At 33.2% G+C, this 18,130-nt stretch overlaps 1 protein-coding gene across 1 annotated transcript in view; it reads right to left on the reverse strand.

The window, feature by feature from the left end:
- Window positions 1-211: 211 nt before the first annotated feature.
- LOC136029039 (methionine synthase-like) overlaps window positions 212-18,130 on the reverse strand; it is an 84,658-nt gene continuing 66,739 nt past the window's right edge. The window contains exons 18-23 of the mRNA XM_065707073.1: window positions 12,464-12,791; window positions 10,132-10,259; window positions 8,600-8,808; window positions 7,137-7,305; window positions 4,822-5,025; window positions 212-3,293 (exon numbers count right to left, since the gene is read on the reverse strand). Coding sequence (XP_065563145.1) covers window positions 3,216-3,293; window positions 4,822-5,025; window positions 7,137-7,305; window positions 8,600-8,808; window positions 10,132-10,259; window positions 12,464-12,791 — 1,116 coding nt within the window. The 3' untranslated portion in view covers window positions 212-3,215. The remainder of the gene's footprint in view (window positions 3,294-4,821; window positions 5,026-7,136; window positions 7,306-8,599; window positions 8,809-10,131; window positions 10,260-12,463; window positions 12,792-18,130) is intronic.

Below are 18,130 nucleotides of genomic sequence, written 5' to 3' on the forward strand. Positions count from 1 at the left end.
AGTTAGTTGACAGAGAGGAGACTCGAAACAATTTATTTAAGAGAGAGATACTTAATTTGAGCTGTAGCCGTGTTCCACTATTTATCCGTCACCTAGTCATGCATTTTTGTTTAAAAACAAAATTCTGCATTATTCTTAACATACGTACGATAATTTAATTATTATAGCCATTTTGTACCTAATAAAGGAGTTGTAAATGTCGCAATACATCTGCCGATCAAGCGTTTATTCAACAATCACAATAAAAATGTAGGAAAAATTAGAAACCTAGCACCCGTATCGTTAAAACTAAATGAAAACTAACCCAACTAAACTCAAAAATCAACAATAAAATTCAACAATAAGAACTTCACATCACTGGCCTTTTGACAATTTAAACATTCACTCTTAATAAGGCACAAAACAAAGAAGAAAATGCCGGAAACTAATGACCCTCCAGAGCCTAAGCGCACAAGAGCGCAAGCAAAACTTGAGCCAAAATAAGTCTTGGTGTCAAAGAGTATGGGTAAATTATAAAAGTGGAAACTGGCACTAGAGTCAACAAGAAAAAACTATTAACGCCATCTAACGATTGACGATATTTCACGTTTGTCACAAGCTTGGTGAGATTAGACATTTATTACTGTACTAAATTTATTAATTACACTAATTAGATTAATTATTTTATCATTATACTGAAAAAATGGCAAGCGTTGCCAAACGCTAGATGGCGCCGATATTTGTTTTTGTACAAACTAGAGCCAATTCCCATTCTTGTACGTTACTCATAGGCCTACTCTTTGACTGGGGCCTTCTCTTTTTTATTAGCCATCTGTTCAAGAACTTTTGTTTTTTCTTAGGAAATTTTTACCCTTGAAAATTTTTTCAAAAGTCGAACTCAGACAATGCAAAACTATGCATTGTCAAATTTATGTCCAAATGTAGATTATCCTTACTAGAATATTCACAGCCGTTATGGTTCTTTCACACTATACTGTAGAACCTTTCCCGTTATCATAATGCTTTCTATTACATTGTGAGCACATTTTACAAGTAACGTGAGCAACGCTAAGTAGTCACGCTCTCTGTAGAATTTTATTGTGCACAAAGCTTATGCGCAACGGAGGTTCAATGTAACAGCAACAAAATTTAATTTCCGATAGAGCAAATAACGAACTTTTTAAATAAATTGATATACTTTTCTGAAAAAGCCTGTCACGGTTGATCAGAGCTTGAATCTTCGCTTCCATTCCACCTGTTTAATTTTTGAATCGTTTGTTAATGATAATTATGACAATTTTAGTTGATGATTATTATGGGTGTATGGAATTTTAGTTAACCTAGTTTGAAAGGACTTAATTGTCAAGATTTATACTTAAGGCAACGCAAATTAAAAACTTGGAATAAAAAATCCCGTGTGTAGTACGATAGCCACTTTAACCGTTAATTTCGTGATTTTACATCGGTGATTTACATATTTCTTCCTTGAGCAAAACTAAAATAACACTTTGAAGAGAATACAAAAAACGAAAGTGTTTGACAAAACGATAAACGAACTTCGATACAATAGAAACCAAAAACTTAATATTGCCATAAATTAAAAAAGCAATTCAACGTAGTAGACTACTTGATAAACGTAGAAATTCTCTAACTTTATTTTAAAGTAAAATCATGCTCCAGTTAAGAATATCAAAAAGAAACTGAATTTTGCTTCGATCTAAAAAGTATTCATCTTCTTTTTTCTACTTCAGATAAAAATAATCGCCTTTTATCTTTAAATAAAAAGAAAAAAAGGGAAGAATAAGTTGCCTAATCGTTACTTTAACTTGTTTTGTCATTCCCACTCATAAAAATATTTCCCCTTTAAAAAAGATTAACCAGCCAAAAAACTCCACTCATCAAAGTGATAAAAGTGTATTTACATTCAAATAATCAGAGCAACTAAAAAAAAAAAAAAAAAATAAACACGGTATTAGATATTGAACCAAATTTAAAAAAAAGAACGCACAGTTAGTTCCCGACAGAGGAAAAAAAGCAATCACCTTTAATAAGAAGAAGACGTATATAACAACCAAAGAATCCAACGAATGCCGCAAGCAGTCACGTGATTATTAGGATCTGTTGACGAGTAGAAAACAAATGATTTAAAATTTATTATTAGTCACTAAAGGAAATGTGGCTATCGCTTCAGTATTACACTAACTCAGTTAGTTTCCCAGAACTGATTGAAGATGAAACAGTTTGAGCGAGTCAAATTACAATTCAAAAAATCGTGGAGTACATTTTTAGAAGAAACATTTACTTAAATATCTCGCTAAATTTTCCTATCCCAATGGGCATAAAATAAAATTTAAACGGGCACGTTAAAAGTTTATATGAACATTTATCCGATTTCCAATAATAATATAAATATGCCTATTTAAATGTTCTCCCAACTTAATTCCCTTGGTACCTTGCTTAATTTCAGATCCACACATAAATTATTTAATACGTGTAGCCCCAATTTTTAAGGAAAATGCAATGCAAAACTTTGTGCTGATTCTAAATATAAAATTTTCTTTTATCAGGCTTGAACTTGCATATGGACAGCAGTTTATTTAGAAATTTTACATTTAATAGAAAAATCGTAACATGAACAGGTAGCAACTAAAATCATGTATACCTTAAAACAGCAATTTAATGGAATATAGAATCATGGATGGATTTTAACCTCGCGATTCCGTTTATAACAGTTCCTCATGGAAGGATTTGTAATCAATATAAATCCTAAGTTGTTACACATCTGAAGTTTAGGGTGGGGCAAGCAGGAGGGCAAAAAAAACGAAAAAAATAAATTTTCAGGACAGAAATTATATATTTTTCCACGTGGTGGAGTCCTTCGAACGAACCTTGCGAAAAAACTGAAATTGAAAATGGCAGAGCCTGAGGGCTAACATTTCCATGCGTTTTTATCACAGTAATGTAAAAAAATAATAACAAAAAAAATCATAAATGGCACTGGTAAGAAACTGGATTAAGTCGGGACTGGGACAATTACGTGATAGCATTGGGCAACAACATAATCTTAATAAGAAAACACACTTAACGCACCATTCCTAGATTCAGTTTTACAGGGTCTCGGAAGTATGCACTTTGGCACATATTTCATTTTATTGACGTATACATCCTTGTTTTTAGTTCAATTGAAGTCAAATGACCAGCGATTGAGTATTGTGATGTCCAACAAATAGATTTGCCTAGTAGGCGAGGCACACACTGAGCCACTTCTCAACATCTTCAACGGACATCTTTTTACGGGTGGCATAATCAATAACCTGAAGGAAAAACAGACAATGAGTTAACTGACAATTTCAACTACTTATGGATATCCATCATTATAATACAATACATTCATCTTACTAACAAGAAACCCCAGCCCTTTGGCCATATGAATTGATTTCCTTAATTTTACTGAGATAAAAGAACAAGAAAAGAGCATGGTATGAGCTCTAGACGGTTACCCTTGTCCGAGAAACCCACGACTTCACTACAACAAATCATTAGTTTTACACTTGAATATTTAATGGTGTGAGTGTAAATGCTGAAAAATGAGAACCATGAAAGAAATTATTGTTTTGTCGTTGTTTATTTATATACAGTTAAGTGTTGGATATTAAATTTGGCCTAACGAACCTTAATTTGTTTAATTCGCATGTAAAAAAATTATACTCCTGGGGAAAAAAAGAAAAGAAAATACAGTTTATAGAAATATAACAACATACTATCCAACCTCTTTGTTTCGAACTTAAAGAATTTAAATTAAAGAATTTTTCTTAGGAAATGAAAAAGTGAAGGTTTAAAGATGCCATGGTACCTAACAGTCTTTTTTGGCTATTTGCTGAACATGTGAGTTTTCTGTATGATAGGTGGGCTGTCATGAGCCACAGAAGCCTCTTAGAAAACAAGATTTTACAACTTATTCTTCTTCCTTATGGAGCTGTTGACAAAGCGGTTTGCAAAATTCATCCAAGAAACTGCAATAAGCTTAAGGAAAAAACTGGTGATGTTCTGAATCCAGTTACTCACGATATTCTCAGAAAAAAAATTCATGAATAACGTACCGTAAAGACACTCGAGTATTTGACTCATGAGAGGAGAAGGGAAGCATTATTTAGCATATTTAGCATAGCATATCATTATCAGGTTGCAACGTAAAATAAAAGAGACTACTATATAAAAGACACAGCAAGAATTTGAGCTGTGACCAATAATACGAATAATAATACGAATATAATACTATAATAATAATACTATATAATAAACATAATATAATATAATATAATAATATAGTATTATATTAATATTATATATATTATTATATTATATATTACTATATATTATATATATATATATATATATATATATATATATATATATATATATATATATATATATATATATATATATATATATATATATATATATATTATATATTATATGTTATATATATTATATATTATTATTATATTATTATATATATAATATTATTATATTATATGTAATAATATAATATAAATATAATATAATAATATATAATAATAAGACGAATAATAATAAACCCTGTGACCAAATAAATACGAATTCGCCAAATTTATATTAAATTTTCACCCTACTGGTTCGGGTTGCAACATAAAATAAAAGAGACTACGTTATAAGAGACAATTTGAGCTTGATAATATTTTAATCTATCGGGGAATTTAAAGAAAACTGATTTTGCTTATGAGTTTATCACCAAACAGCATTTCCTAGTTTTACTAGAAAAGTATAAAGAGCGAATAAATTAAAAAGATAGCAAACGCTCACCTGATCCTTTTTAATTTTACCAACAGCGAAGTAGCTTGATTTAGGATGAGAAAAATACAACCCTGAAACGGAAGCTGCCGGCTCCATAGCTAAAGATTCACTAAGGCGAATACCCGTCCTTGGCTCTGCTTGCATCAGTCTCCACATTGTGAGCTTCTCGGTGTGGTCCGGTTGACTGGGATAACCAGGGGCCGGCCTTATTCCCTATAGCGAAAATAAAATATAAACAGAAGAAGATTTGAAAATGCTGATACACCAATCCATATCTTCTTTTTCCTAAGAGTTTCTCTTTTAGTGATGTTCCAGAACTAGTTAACCAAAGTCTTGCAATATGTTAGTTTGTCTCTTATTTTTTCCGTGAGGTTTCTTGGTACCTGTCATGTTATGGCAAGATATTGCACACGTCATTTTTTCTTTTTTTTTCTTTCTCGGCGTTGAATGGATATCTCGTTTTTTAGATATAGCACCTTTTTTCTTTCCGAGTTCAACAGGATTTTAAGCCTTGTCAAAAACGAACTTTTTAGAGTGCAGCTGAGGCCTTCCCTTACGCTTTGGATAGGTTCATGCCATGGTAATATCCCACATGGGCGATTTCTGGTTCATTTTTGGGATTCTGTAAAGGGATAAACGGCAAGCCTAGGATGTAGCCTAGTAAGAAAATATGCTGACTTCCCTAGTTACTACTTAGAAAGAGAAATAAAATAAATGCAACATTTTGGGAAAATACACATTAGTCTTTTATTACCAACAGACTAGATATTATTGCCTATAGAGGGAGGGTGGACAAGGACTTGATCCTGTGCATCTTTTTTGTCACGGAAAAATGATACAGTGTCTGAAGTACACCATTTATTTGATAACCTCCTTCTAAATTTAAAAAAAAGGTCCATCATTGCTGTTTGGAAAATTAGCCATTATGACAGAAAATATACACATTTTTGTTTTGAGGAGGGGTACAAATTTCTTGTAGGTCATCTTGGCACGATGCCCCCCTCTCCATTTTCGGGACGGTGTTTTTGTTATAGTTGCCTACGGACATGATAACAGAGAAGGTGCCTTTTTTGTCGCTACTGCACCTGTTAAATAATCTATGCCCGTTTCCAAATTTAGACTTCAAAAAAGAATTTTCAATTCAGATTTTTTTTTTATTATTATTATTATTATTATTTATTACATTTATCAAATCAAGTGCAAACGATTCCTGAGTTTTTACATCTACTTTATTAGAATTCCAAGTTTATGCCCATGCAGATATCAAAATCTGTAGATACGTATTTCTCTGAAAATTAAATAACATTTTACAACGGATACCTAAAGCCATCCTACCCTAAGAGTATTTCCTGTGACTCAGTCAGTAAGAGATCGTTCCTCACAGTAGTAAATGCTAGGTTCTGCTACTCGTATCCGACAGGCTTTTCTGCTAGTAGAATATTTAAGAACAATAAAAAAATGATACAATTTAAATATACAAATTTGATTGAAAATGACTTCACATATTATGAGACGAATGGCCCTTAACAATGAACAAGTACGTAAGAGGATACAAGTCAAGCTGCAAAAAAAAGAATAATGTTAAATTCCTTTTTAAGAAGCTAATTATAGAAGACAATGAGAAGCAAGCAACAAAACTATGCATATTCTTATTAGCCTTCAAAAACTTGCACAAAAAAAACAACAAATCTTAAAACAGTGATTTACAACTAAGAATCTAATAAAAATAAATAAAGTAGAATAGAATTGTCTGGCCCACTTTGTTATGCTTAGCAATAATCTTCTTAATTCGAAAATATACTTAAAGATCCTCGTATTTTCAGCATATACTTTCCATTCGATTAGAAAACAGCAGGAAACGCTCCTAATTCGTCCCAGTCTATTCAAAGCTCAGCTTTTTCTCTCTCATATGAAGTTCTGATTTCTTTTAAATCCCTTCTTATGAGTTCTTCTCACTTCATTCTGGGACTACCTACTTATTGTTTAACCTCAGTTGAATGACCAAAAAGTCCAATATGTGGCAAAACTATCATTCTTCCCCCGTAAGAAATGGCATAGCCATCATAACCTTCCTTTCACTATCACCCTAAAAAGTAAGATCAAGCCACAATTTTCAGCATATTGTTTAATATAGTTGAATATGGTTTAATATTGTTTAATATAGGGTCAGTCAAACGAGAAACTAAAACTATCCTTAGGCAAGTCTACTGGACAACATTTGACAATTATAAGCTAAGTTTTAGTTATTTAGAACCTAGACAACTATTAAAATACAAGTTGTTATTAGTTGTCGTTTATCAGAAATCATAAAACATACGACTTACTTGATATTTGATTTTCAGTAAGTCAGCAGGATTTAAATCTTCATTTTTACTGTAGCCCCAGTGTTTCAATCGAACATCCCGATGGAGTTTCTCGGCAAAAGCTTCTGCCAATCGATCAGCCAAGGCTTTTACCAAAATTGAGTTGTAATCATCAGATTCTTTTTCGTATCTGAAACAAGGACCTCAGAGGAAATGGCAAAAGATTTTGAACATTTTTGCGGACACATTGCACTAATTCATGTTTTTCAAAGAAACTATTTAATGACGTCACTAATAACTTCAGAACATGTAATACTAGAGTTTTAATATTTTAAAAACAGCCTGCTTTTTTACAACTAACTAAGGAAATTAAATTACAGGTTAATGGAAAATATATGGAAACTTAATTACAACTTAATGGCAACTTAATTATGTTACATTGCAACTCCAACTTTATTTCTCTTCATTTCTTCATTCTACTAGCGACATCTTAATTAGATTAACTTATAACTAAATAAGGGAATCAAATTACAATTTAATGGAAATACATGGCAACTTAGATAGAACTTAATGGAACTAATGGTAACTTAAATTATAACTTAATTAAATTACATTACAACTACAACTTTATTTCTCTTCATTCTGCTAGCTACATCTTAATTAAATTACATTACAACTAAAAAGGGAATTAAATTACAACTTAATGGAAAATATAAGGCAACTTAACTACACCTTAATGGAAAATATATGAAAACTTAATGGAGTTAATGGCAAGATAAAGAATCAACTGAGATAAACATGAAGATTAGAAACTTTTCTTAAAACTAAAAAAAGTTGATTGGCTGCCAAGCGTTCACTGGGCTCAAAGCAGAACATATACAGAAACTTTCTAAGAATTGTTTCTTATTCTACTATTCTTTAGGCATGAAAGTTGAAAGAAAAAGGATGCAACTAAAAACTAAAGTAATAATCGTTGACTATGATAATCATTCGCTGCATATTTTTGTGTGTATAAAACAGTCCGTCATATTTAGTCTTGACCAGACTTTAATGTGTTTTTCAAATCTTTATCGTAGTAAATAGCCCTTTCGATTATAGACGTTACGGCCTCGTACGCTCCAAGGCAAAACGTGAATAAGGCAAGGCATTACTTTCACATATACCCAATTTCAAGGATCTGAAACATCTGAATTAGAATTACCCTCAACAATCAGTCGAACCTTAGTCTAAGAAAAATTTACGAACTTAAGCCTCAAATGCATCTTTTTCTATTTTGAACCCTCCTCCCCTTAAAGTCTACTGGTACCAATTTTTCCCCAAACAATTTATATGAAAACGCAGCGGACAAAGATAAAGAAGCGAGAACACCTCAAATAATAGTTTTCGTTTTCTACCCCCCCCCCCCCGAGAAAATACCCGATACACGATTCCCTTGCAAAAAGAATAAAAAAGGTGGGAATGGGTGAATAACAAATGCAATATACTTAGTAGAAAGCTCCAAGGCTCCAAAACCACAGGATACCCCAAAAATTCCAATATAGTCGTTAACTTCAGATTCTACAGGAGCTATAAAGTCAGATATACAGAGATAAGGATCATCTGGTGCCACATCCTTCTCGGCCTGCTGTCTCAGTCCATGGAATGTAGCAATTGACTCACCGCGAGGGAAATAATCCTCGTCAGGGTCATAAACCTGAAATTTGCAAACACTTTAGATGTTTTTATCCATTAGACATAGGTCATCCAATATGCGAAAATATTGCAATAACAAGATAAATCTATAAAGATGATCTAGAAGCTTATAAAAAATATTGAGAAAAAAACAAACGATAAATAAGCGTAAATACTTGTGACTTTATGCTGCTTATTGTTTTGCTATATTTCCGCTCTTCCCAAATCTTTCAAAATAAATGGAATACTAATACAAATCAAATCCCATGTTAGGAGGCCATTAACTTCTCGTTGCTTTTTTTTTTGTTTTGTTATATATATATATATATATATATATATATATATATATATATATATATATATATATATATATATATATATATATATTGCATTATCGACTATTGTAATAATTGGCAGGAAAAGGGGTTTATTTGACAGACAGTTTGGCCACAAAGCATAGTTCTACAGCAAGAAGTATATAATATTCACACTTTTGACCAAAGTTTTCGGATTGGTGGAACCAACTCACTGGTTGTGATTTTCTTCGCCGTATTCAAATTACAATCAACCAACAGTTACCTGTTTTAGGCTTGTTTATTTTCAAACACAAAAAGTTTTGCTCACAACTGTATGCGGCCCCAAGAAGTGACTAAAGTTTGTACTTCTTCTGTATTTCTTGTTAAGCGAAAATTGAGTCACGAAGGAAACTCTCCAACAAATTGACAATGATATACCGATAAATATAATCAAATAGAAAAAATAAGCTTGACGTAAAATCGCAACACGCAAGTCGATATTTCTCTTCGACCAAATAACAGGCTCTATCTAGGGGTTTACCAGCCCCTTGAAACTTAAACCATTTGCTCCAAAACCAAGAGGAAAAAAAGCAGAAAATTATGCTTGAACAAAAACGTCACGAGGAACGTTGGAAAGAGTCTTAGTTCAAATCTAATATGGGTGGTCTAATATGATGAAAATATGAGTATATAGAAATTCAGTAAAAGACAAGCTTTACTAAATACTGGCAATAATTTATATTTATCAGAAGCTTATAGGATATACACAAATGGGCTCAGGCCGATATATAAAAAAAGTAAATAAACAAAAACAATCCTATTGATAAATCTTCATAAGTTCTCTTTTTGGTTTTATCCAAATTTGAGCTAGATTAAATAACCCTTCAACTTTAAAAGCGATATATGAAGATAAGGCAATTTATCTCCTCATAAACAAAAAATTAGGAAAAAACATAATATATTGAATGTTAAAAAAAGTTATAAAAAAAATGATAAAGACAACGAGCACTTAAAATTAACAGTACCATAGAAAAGATAGGAAAAATTACCAAAATATCATCGCCACTTCGACTACAAGGGTAAAATGCAAGAACACCTTTTGGTTCTAACAATCTCTCTGCAATGATTTTTGTCAACATTTCTTGAGCGTCGTCGAAAAGTTTCTTCGCTTCCTCGCCTAACAACAAAAACACACTTGAAGTATTAGTCTAAGAAACAAACATTCAAGACATAACGAAAGAATTAGTCTGCTTATCCCCCCCTCACCTTTTCATTACAGCAGTGCAAGAAAAGTTATAATTACAAGGCTGCCAACCGTTCTCGTCCTACATAAGACAGTTTCCTGGTACGATTTAAAACAAAATCACACTATTTTGTCACGCGAAACAAGAAAAAGGAAAAGAAATTGAAAAGAGAATTAATAACAAAATAACTGTTGATGTTTTTGACGAAAATTTGACATGCCATTTTCGAAACACTGACACTTTCAGGAGTAAGATCGATTACGAAGTTTCTTCCAATCAATGCAATGTTAATTATATAAATTGTAGAATTAATTCAGATCTAAATATAGATTTTTTTACTTTTGTATTCCTATTTTTGTTCAATTTTTATTACTTTATTCCTATTTTTTAGATTTTTTATTCCTTTGTTTACTTTTTATTACCTAGAACTCTCCTATCCTTCATCTATGTTTCGCTGTTTAAACTTTCTTTTTATAAAAATAAAACAGACTAATTTACAAACACAATCTTAAATCTTTTTAAAAACTTTATTTTGAACGCAACAATAAGTGATCGAAGCTTCAAATATTGAACAAGTAATCAACTTTAAAAAAAGAAGGCACTTCATTTAACAATCAGACGTCTCTACTGCAGCAGCATATTATAATTTTCGCCAATACGTCAACAGCACACTATAATTTCCGCAGGTACTTCAGCAGCACACTATAATTTTCGCAGATACATCAACAGCACACTATAATTTTGGCAGAAGTTCTTATTGAAATCCTCAAACAAAAAGCGGATACCCTAAAAAGCTCAAAGACCTCATTCACAAAACTCGAAAATATGAGTTATAATTTTCATTTTGGGCCCGAGAACAAATAGAATGTTACCAGCATGAGTGGTAAACCTGAAACATCTTGGTAAGCTATCAAAATTATTAAATGTCATTTGAAAATGAGCCAATTTCAAATAAATTTATGTATATATTATATATAAAGGTAAAGGATAAAGAATACGGCATTAGACTTTACAGTCCGTACCGGCGGTGCTGATCTCCGTTTCTTGGCCCTTCAGCCAGAAAGTGCAATGGGGGGTTGGGGGCCAGCCATCCTGTGCTTTTGCACACCCTTCCTGTTTACCTTCCCCAGATTTCTCCAGGTACCCATTTAAAGCTGGGTTAACTCTGGCTAAGCTTACAGAGTCACGCCACTGACCCCCGTCCCAAACTGAAGAATTGGGTACACTGGGATTCGAACCCGCGTCCTCTCAGACGAAGGATCCCGAATCCAGCGCACCAACCCACTCGGCCAGGACGACTAAAAGGTAAAGGATACGGCATTAGACTTTACAGTCCCTACCGGCGGTGCTGATCTCCGTTTCTTGGCCCTTCAGCCAGGAAGTGCAATGATGGGTTGGGGGCCAACCATCCTGTGCTTTCGCACACCCTTCCTGTTCACCTTCCCCAGATTTCTCCAGGTACCCATTTAAAGCTGGGTCGACTCTGGCTAAGCTTACAGAGTCACGCCACTGACTCCCGTCCCAAACTGAACATTATATTATATACATATATATATATATATATATATATATATATATATATATATATATATATATATATATATATATATATATATATATAATAAATATATGTGTGAAATGTTGGTGTATACAGGGTCTTTGGTTTGTCATTCTAATCGATTTGGAAACCTTGAAAAAAAAACGAAGAACATTTTTTCAACTTCTATATAGAAATATACAGTTAAAAGCGAACAAATTCATCTTTGAAATATGAAACAGACCAGAAAGTGACAACACATAACTTGTCACCCCAGTACAACACTAGTTCTGGAACACAAAAATTTTGAACATATTTGCTTAGCATAAAAAGAAAAAAAAAGTTATTACTCTTATACTTGAAATCCTATGCGAATACTAGTGATTTGTTCTCTTGTTTTTTTACAATTCCAAACTAGATCTTAGATTTAAACTGACGCTGACTAATACAAAAATTTATAGCAAATTCATTTGTTTCTGCTTGTTTCATTTTTTAAGTTAATAAAAATCATATTTAACTGCAGCAAATTTATTATTCTAGATTATTTAGATAGTACTGCGCACATTAAGAATCAAGGAATAGAAAAAGGATAATTCATACCAACAGTTTTATCATTGAAAATCTTCGGATAATTCCTATTTGGATATTTTCCTCTTAATTGCCAAGTATCGAAAAACGGCTTCCAGTCAATATAAGGTATTAAATCCTCCAAATTCTCACTTATAACTTTGATCCCCAAAAACTCAGGTCTTTTAGGTGTTAAATCGTTGACAAATGTGCATTGAAGAGCTCTTTTCCTCGCTTGATCCAATGAAAGATAGCGCCTATCTTTAAGACTTGCATAGTGATCTTGACGAATATTTGCGTAGTCTTCTAGAAGATCTTCAAAGAAATCATCGCGACCAGATGAATCTAACAGGTTTGATGTCTGCAAAAACAAAAATGTAGTATGTGAAAAATTAAATCAAAACTAAAGATGTACCATAGGAAGCAACGTGTTACAGTTACAGACCACAAGCTCTGCTAGTGTCAGAGCATTTGTACAGACAATGGAAAAGTATATTCTAAGAGCCACCTTCAGAAATTTTCTTACACTGTCAACCAACATATCACTTAAGACATGATAGTTGGCAATTTGATTGTTCTTAGGTAAGACATGGCTTTTCCATTCAAAAAACTATGCTAGAATTTTTCTAAATTTTTACGACCTTTTCTCCTCTTTCTCTTTCTCTCTCTCCCTCTCTTTGTCTTTCTCTTTTTTTTTAACCAACTGACTCAGTATTGAATGTCGATGACATATTTGAAGCTAGATTGTAATGTAGATGTATTTTGTTTTCTTGTCAGATACATATGAATTTATTTAAAAACCTTTCCCAAGCCAAGGCCACCCCACCCCCTAGTCCCCTGGCTCTGTCGCTGCTAAAAAGGGGCCACTTAACATATGCAACATCAAAGTTCAATGTTCAATTTTTTGAAAACAATTTTTTAAAATTTTAAATACCTTCAATTATATCCCGCTTTCTACCAATTGAGCATTACTATACAGATTTTCATGATTTCTTCATAAAGCTCATATAAGTTTTTTCTTCTTTTTTTTGGGGGGGGGGGGAGACGACAATCGTTATCTCTACTTGGGGGGACGACAAAGATTATCTCCACTTTGGGATAATCGTCAGGAGCCTTGTTTGGCTCCTGACAATTCATTTAGTAAATTATATACATTATTTATCTTGTGTTGTGTCGAGAGTATTTTCGATATATTTTGATCTTATGATGTGTTTTTTGTGCATTATAGAATACTGCTTGTATGGCCTTGTTTAACTTATAGTGAAAATATTTACATCTTAGAATATTTACATCTTAGATAGATCCGTATCAAATCCGTAAGGGATTCACGCACAAAATGTAGCAAATTATACAAAAATTGTAAAAGCCTTAAATTTAAGTGGCGAGTATCTCAGCCCGAAGCCTCCTTTTTCTATATACCTGCCTCGCTACACCATCTAACTTTAAATCACTGCGACACAGGCATACATTTTGCTTTGTGTCTTGAAAAAAGCAGATGAAATATAAAAGGAATTCGCCCGACGCTTGGAATATGGAGACATTTTTGCTTCAAAAAAAAAAAAAAACAAAAAAAAAAAAAACATTTTGCTTTGTGTCTTGAAAAAAGCAGATGAAATATAAAAGGAATACGCCCGACGCTTGTAATATGGAGAACATTTTGCTTCAAAAAAAAAAAAAAAAAAAAAAAAAAAAAAAAAAAAAAAAAAAAAAACGATAACTGTGTTTATGCTAGGATTTACTTATGTTAAAACGAATTGTCATTCATTCTTATTATTACCTTCCCTAATAACAGGGGTCATCAAAGAATTTGAAGCTGACGACTAAAAACCATGGTACATGGGACAAAAATAATGGGATTTCAAAATCCATAGCTCTTTAAGAAATGAATTGGTTTTTATACCCTCCTTTATGTCCTTCTTTGTCAAATGGTAAAATGCAAGCAGATAAGTTGTCTCTCATTATTTTTTCCCCTTATGTGTAATAGGCAATAAACTTTTATAGCGAAATTATTTTGCTTGAATATTATCAGTTTCCACATTGATCAGTGTGAAAAACGACTGAATTTTATGAAGCCGTTGACCGTTTTATTTTTAACCATATATCTATTTGACGAGACAGTTACTTCTACATCAAAATGACCCATATAAAGAGGGATAGAACACAACCCTAATTAACTCCTGATTTAATACAAAACCAGTTGCTAACCTTATTTCCTACTTTAACCGCAGCAGTATTATTCTCGTACATAGCACAAATCACTTTAATGTATTTTTCTGGTATACCATATAAGGATAAGACCTTTGCAAACACTCTTCTATCAACAGAATCGAAAGCTTGCTCATAATCGATAAAACTGAGGACCGAAGGTGTTTGACAACGAAGGGACTTCTCACTTATTAACCTAAGAGTGAAAACTTGGTCGACACGACCTCTACCTTTTCTAAAACCGCATTGTTCTTCCCTTAAAACTTTGTCTACAACATCTCTCAGTCTAAAAAGTATCATATTACTCAGTAATTTACTACCTACAGAGACCAGACTAATGCCTCGACAATTACGACACTCACTCTTGTCACCTTTCTTATACAGTGGTTTAATTAAGGTTTTCCTAAAATCATTGGGTACTTCCCCTTTTTCAAAAATCATGTTCATAATCTTCAGTAGCTTATTTCTAACCTCATAGCCACCATACTTAAGAAACTCATTAATCACACTATCAACACCTGGGGCCTTATTATTTTTTAATCCTTTTAGTACTGTCGCTAATTCTTCCTCACTAAACAAATCTTCCTTCACATCCAAGGTATCACAAACTTTTTCATTTTCATCTATATCTTTTCCTGTAACTGTGCCTCGGTTTAGCACATTCTCAAAATGTTCCGTCCATCTTTCTTTAACTTTTTCTTATCACTAATTATGGCCCCATTTCTATCTTTAACTGGGACTAGTCCGGATTGGCTACTCCCTTTCAATTTATTAACATGCCAGTATAATATTTTACTATTATGCCGTCTAGCCGCATCTTCCAGATCCTCAGCAATTTTATCCATGGCCTCCACTTCACATCTCCTTAGTTCATATTTTAATGCTTTTTCCACTTTCTTTACATTCCTTTTGTTTTCATACGACCTATCACTCAGATAATTCTTATACAAACCCCTTCTACTCTCTATTAAACCTAAAGCTTTTTCACTAATATTCCTAGTTCCAGTCTTAGCACTCTTTTCTAAGACACTATCAGCAACTTCACAAATTGTTTTTCTGAAATTATTCCATCCATCTTCCACATTCTCAAATTTTAAACACTCAAGTTTAGTATTCAACTGTTCCTGGAAGTTTTTTCTCAAATTTTCATCCTGGAGTCTAAAAACATCATAACTTTCCGGGAGGTAGTTACCCTTCCGAATTTTCAGCTTTAAATTAACCTTAGACACTACTAGATGGTGATCTTTACTTTTAACATCAAACACCCTGGGGAATATAAGGTTTTTATAGAAAGAGTGGTCACATACACTTCGTTCCGGGCTCATCGGATTGGTAATCAGAAGTTCAAGTCCCTTTTTATAAAAATCAAAGTGATCGGAAGGCAGTTACCCCCCCCCCACACACACACACGTCGTATTTTCCTGTAATGCATCCAAAATAAATTTCGAGGTTGCAAATTTATTCAAAATAGTTCAATGATGATATAACAAGGCTTTAGGGGTTAAAACAAACCCATAGATCCTGAGGGCAGGGGTTGTAAGTTATGCCCCGGGGTAATTAAGTTTTTTATAGAAGGGGTGGCTGTATATGATTTAGAGGAGGTTCATTTGGTTGAAAATTAGAAGTTCTAGTTCCTTTTAAAGAGTCGACAGTGATGGAAGGCAACTACCCCCTCTCCGCCCTACTACCACTCTTTTCACCAAAAGAGTGGAAATTGTGAGATAGTCATTCTGTTCAAAACAGTCCTAATAACATATACCAATGTATCCAGGGTTGAAACAACCCCCTAGAGTCTTGGAGTAAGGACTGTCAGTTATGCTCTGGGGGAATATAAGGTTTTTATGGAATGGGTGGCCGCATAAATTTCCAATGGGGCTTTAGCGTCCTTTTAATGAATCAAAGCGACTTGAGAGCAACCAGCCTCCCCCCCCTCCAGTTCCATCATTTCTCAAAACAAGAACCGAAACAAAGTTTTGAGACATCTATTTTTTCAGAATTGTTGGAAGTTTCAGTAATCATACGTTTGGGGATGTCAACCCCCCACTCAAGGTCTCAGGACAAGGGCTGTAAATTAGACAATTCGTTCATTGTTCACATATAGTATGTATTATTGAGAAAAAGTAAGCATTTTTGACTTCTACTTTCCCAAAATACGAAAGGCATTAAGGTGAGTCTTTCAGGAAATGTTGAGGGAAGTGTTGAACTAAAAACAACATGTTATGTGCATATGGATTGCCAAAAGGGTGTAATTCAGAAATGACTGAGTATATTAATTTGGAAACTTCAGGATATGATCAGAGAGATGGCCAATTGACCAAAAAGGCAACATTTGCACGCTACTACTATTACAATTACCACTGCTTCTACTGCTATCGCAGCTACTACTCCTACTACCACTACCACCACTATTACTAAAACTACTACTTATGTAACGAGTAATAGTAAGGCTGAGGATATTGAAACAGACATCTGAAAATATGATAAGGGGAAAGTTAAACTAAATCAAGATATAGTATTTGCATACCGATTGCTGATGCGGGCATATCAGCAATATTTTTGGAACACTTATCGTATCAAGAAGAAACTTCAGGGGGATCATGAGTGGGATGTTCAGCTGACCGAAAGGCAAAATGTACTTGCTACTACCTCTACTACTGCTACTACCTTTAATAATAATGTACTATTACTGATCAATTGACAAAAAAGTAATATATATACCAACTCTACTACCAGTGCCACTTTTACTAATACTACTGCTGCTACTAAACTACTTCCATTGCAACACCTAGTGAGGCTTAGAGTATTAAGGTCAAGGGAGTCAAAAGAGGGCCAAAATTGCACATCAGCAATATTTTTAGAACAGCTTATCATTTCAAGTTGAAACTTCCAGGGCGTCATGAAAGAAATATTCAATTGACCAAAAGATAAGATGTACATGCTACTACCGCTATTAATGCTGCTGATACTAATGTTACTCCTATTACGAATACAACGCTAAACCTGCAACTACTTCTGCTACCACCAAAACTGCTATGATACTTGTGCTTTTAATAATATATTTTTAAAGTCTATGAAGATAAATTTGAGAGAAAACTGAAGGCAAATTCGAACTAAAAGAAGACACTATGTGGATTTAGATTGTCAAAATAGCGTATCTTAAGAATTGATTTATGTATTAAGTTGGAAGTCACAGAGAATACTTAAAGGGAAAGATCAATTGACCAAAAGGCAATATGTGCACACAGCTACTAGTATTACTACCACTGCTACATTTACTAGTTCTACTACTACTATTACTATTGCTCCAGCTAAAACATTTATTGCAACTACTTGTAAGGCTAAGAGCATTTCGTTGAAAATTTCAAGAAGCCTATGAATATACCAGCTATCAACAGACGCATCAACAGTGTCATAGCAATGGTTCAATGTATTAAGTTAAGGACTAATACTACTGATGTGACTGCTGTTACAACTATAGCTAAGGATATGAAGGTG

The sequence above is a fragment of the Artemia franciscana genome, chromosome 7, assembly GCF_032884065.1.
Source record: "Artemia franciscana chromosome 7, ASM3288406v1, whole genome shotgun sequence".
Taxonomy (NCBI): Eukaryota; Metazoa; Arthropoda; class Branchiopoda; order Anostraca; family Artemiidae; genus Artemia; species Artemia franciscana.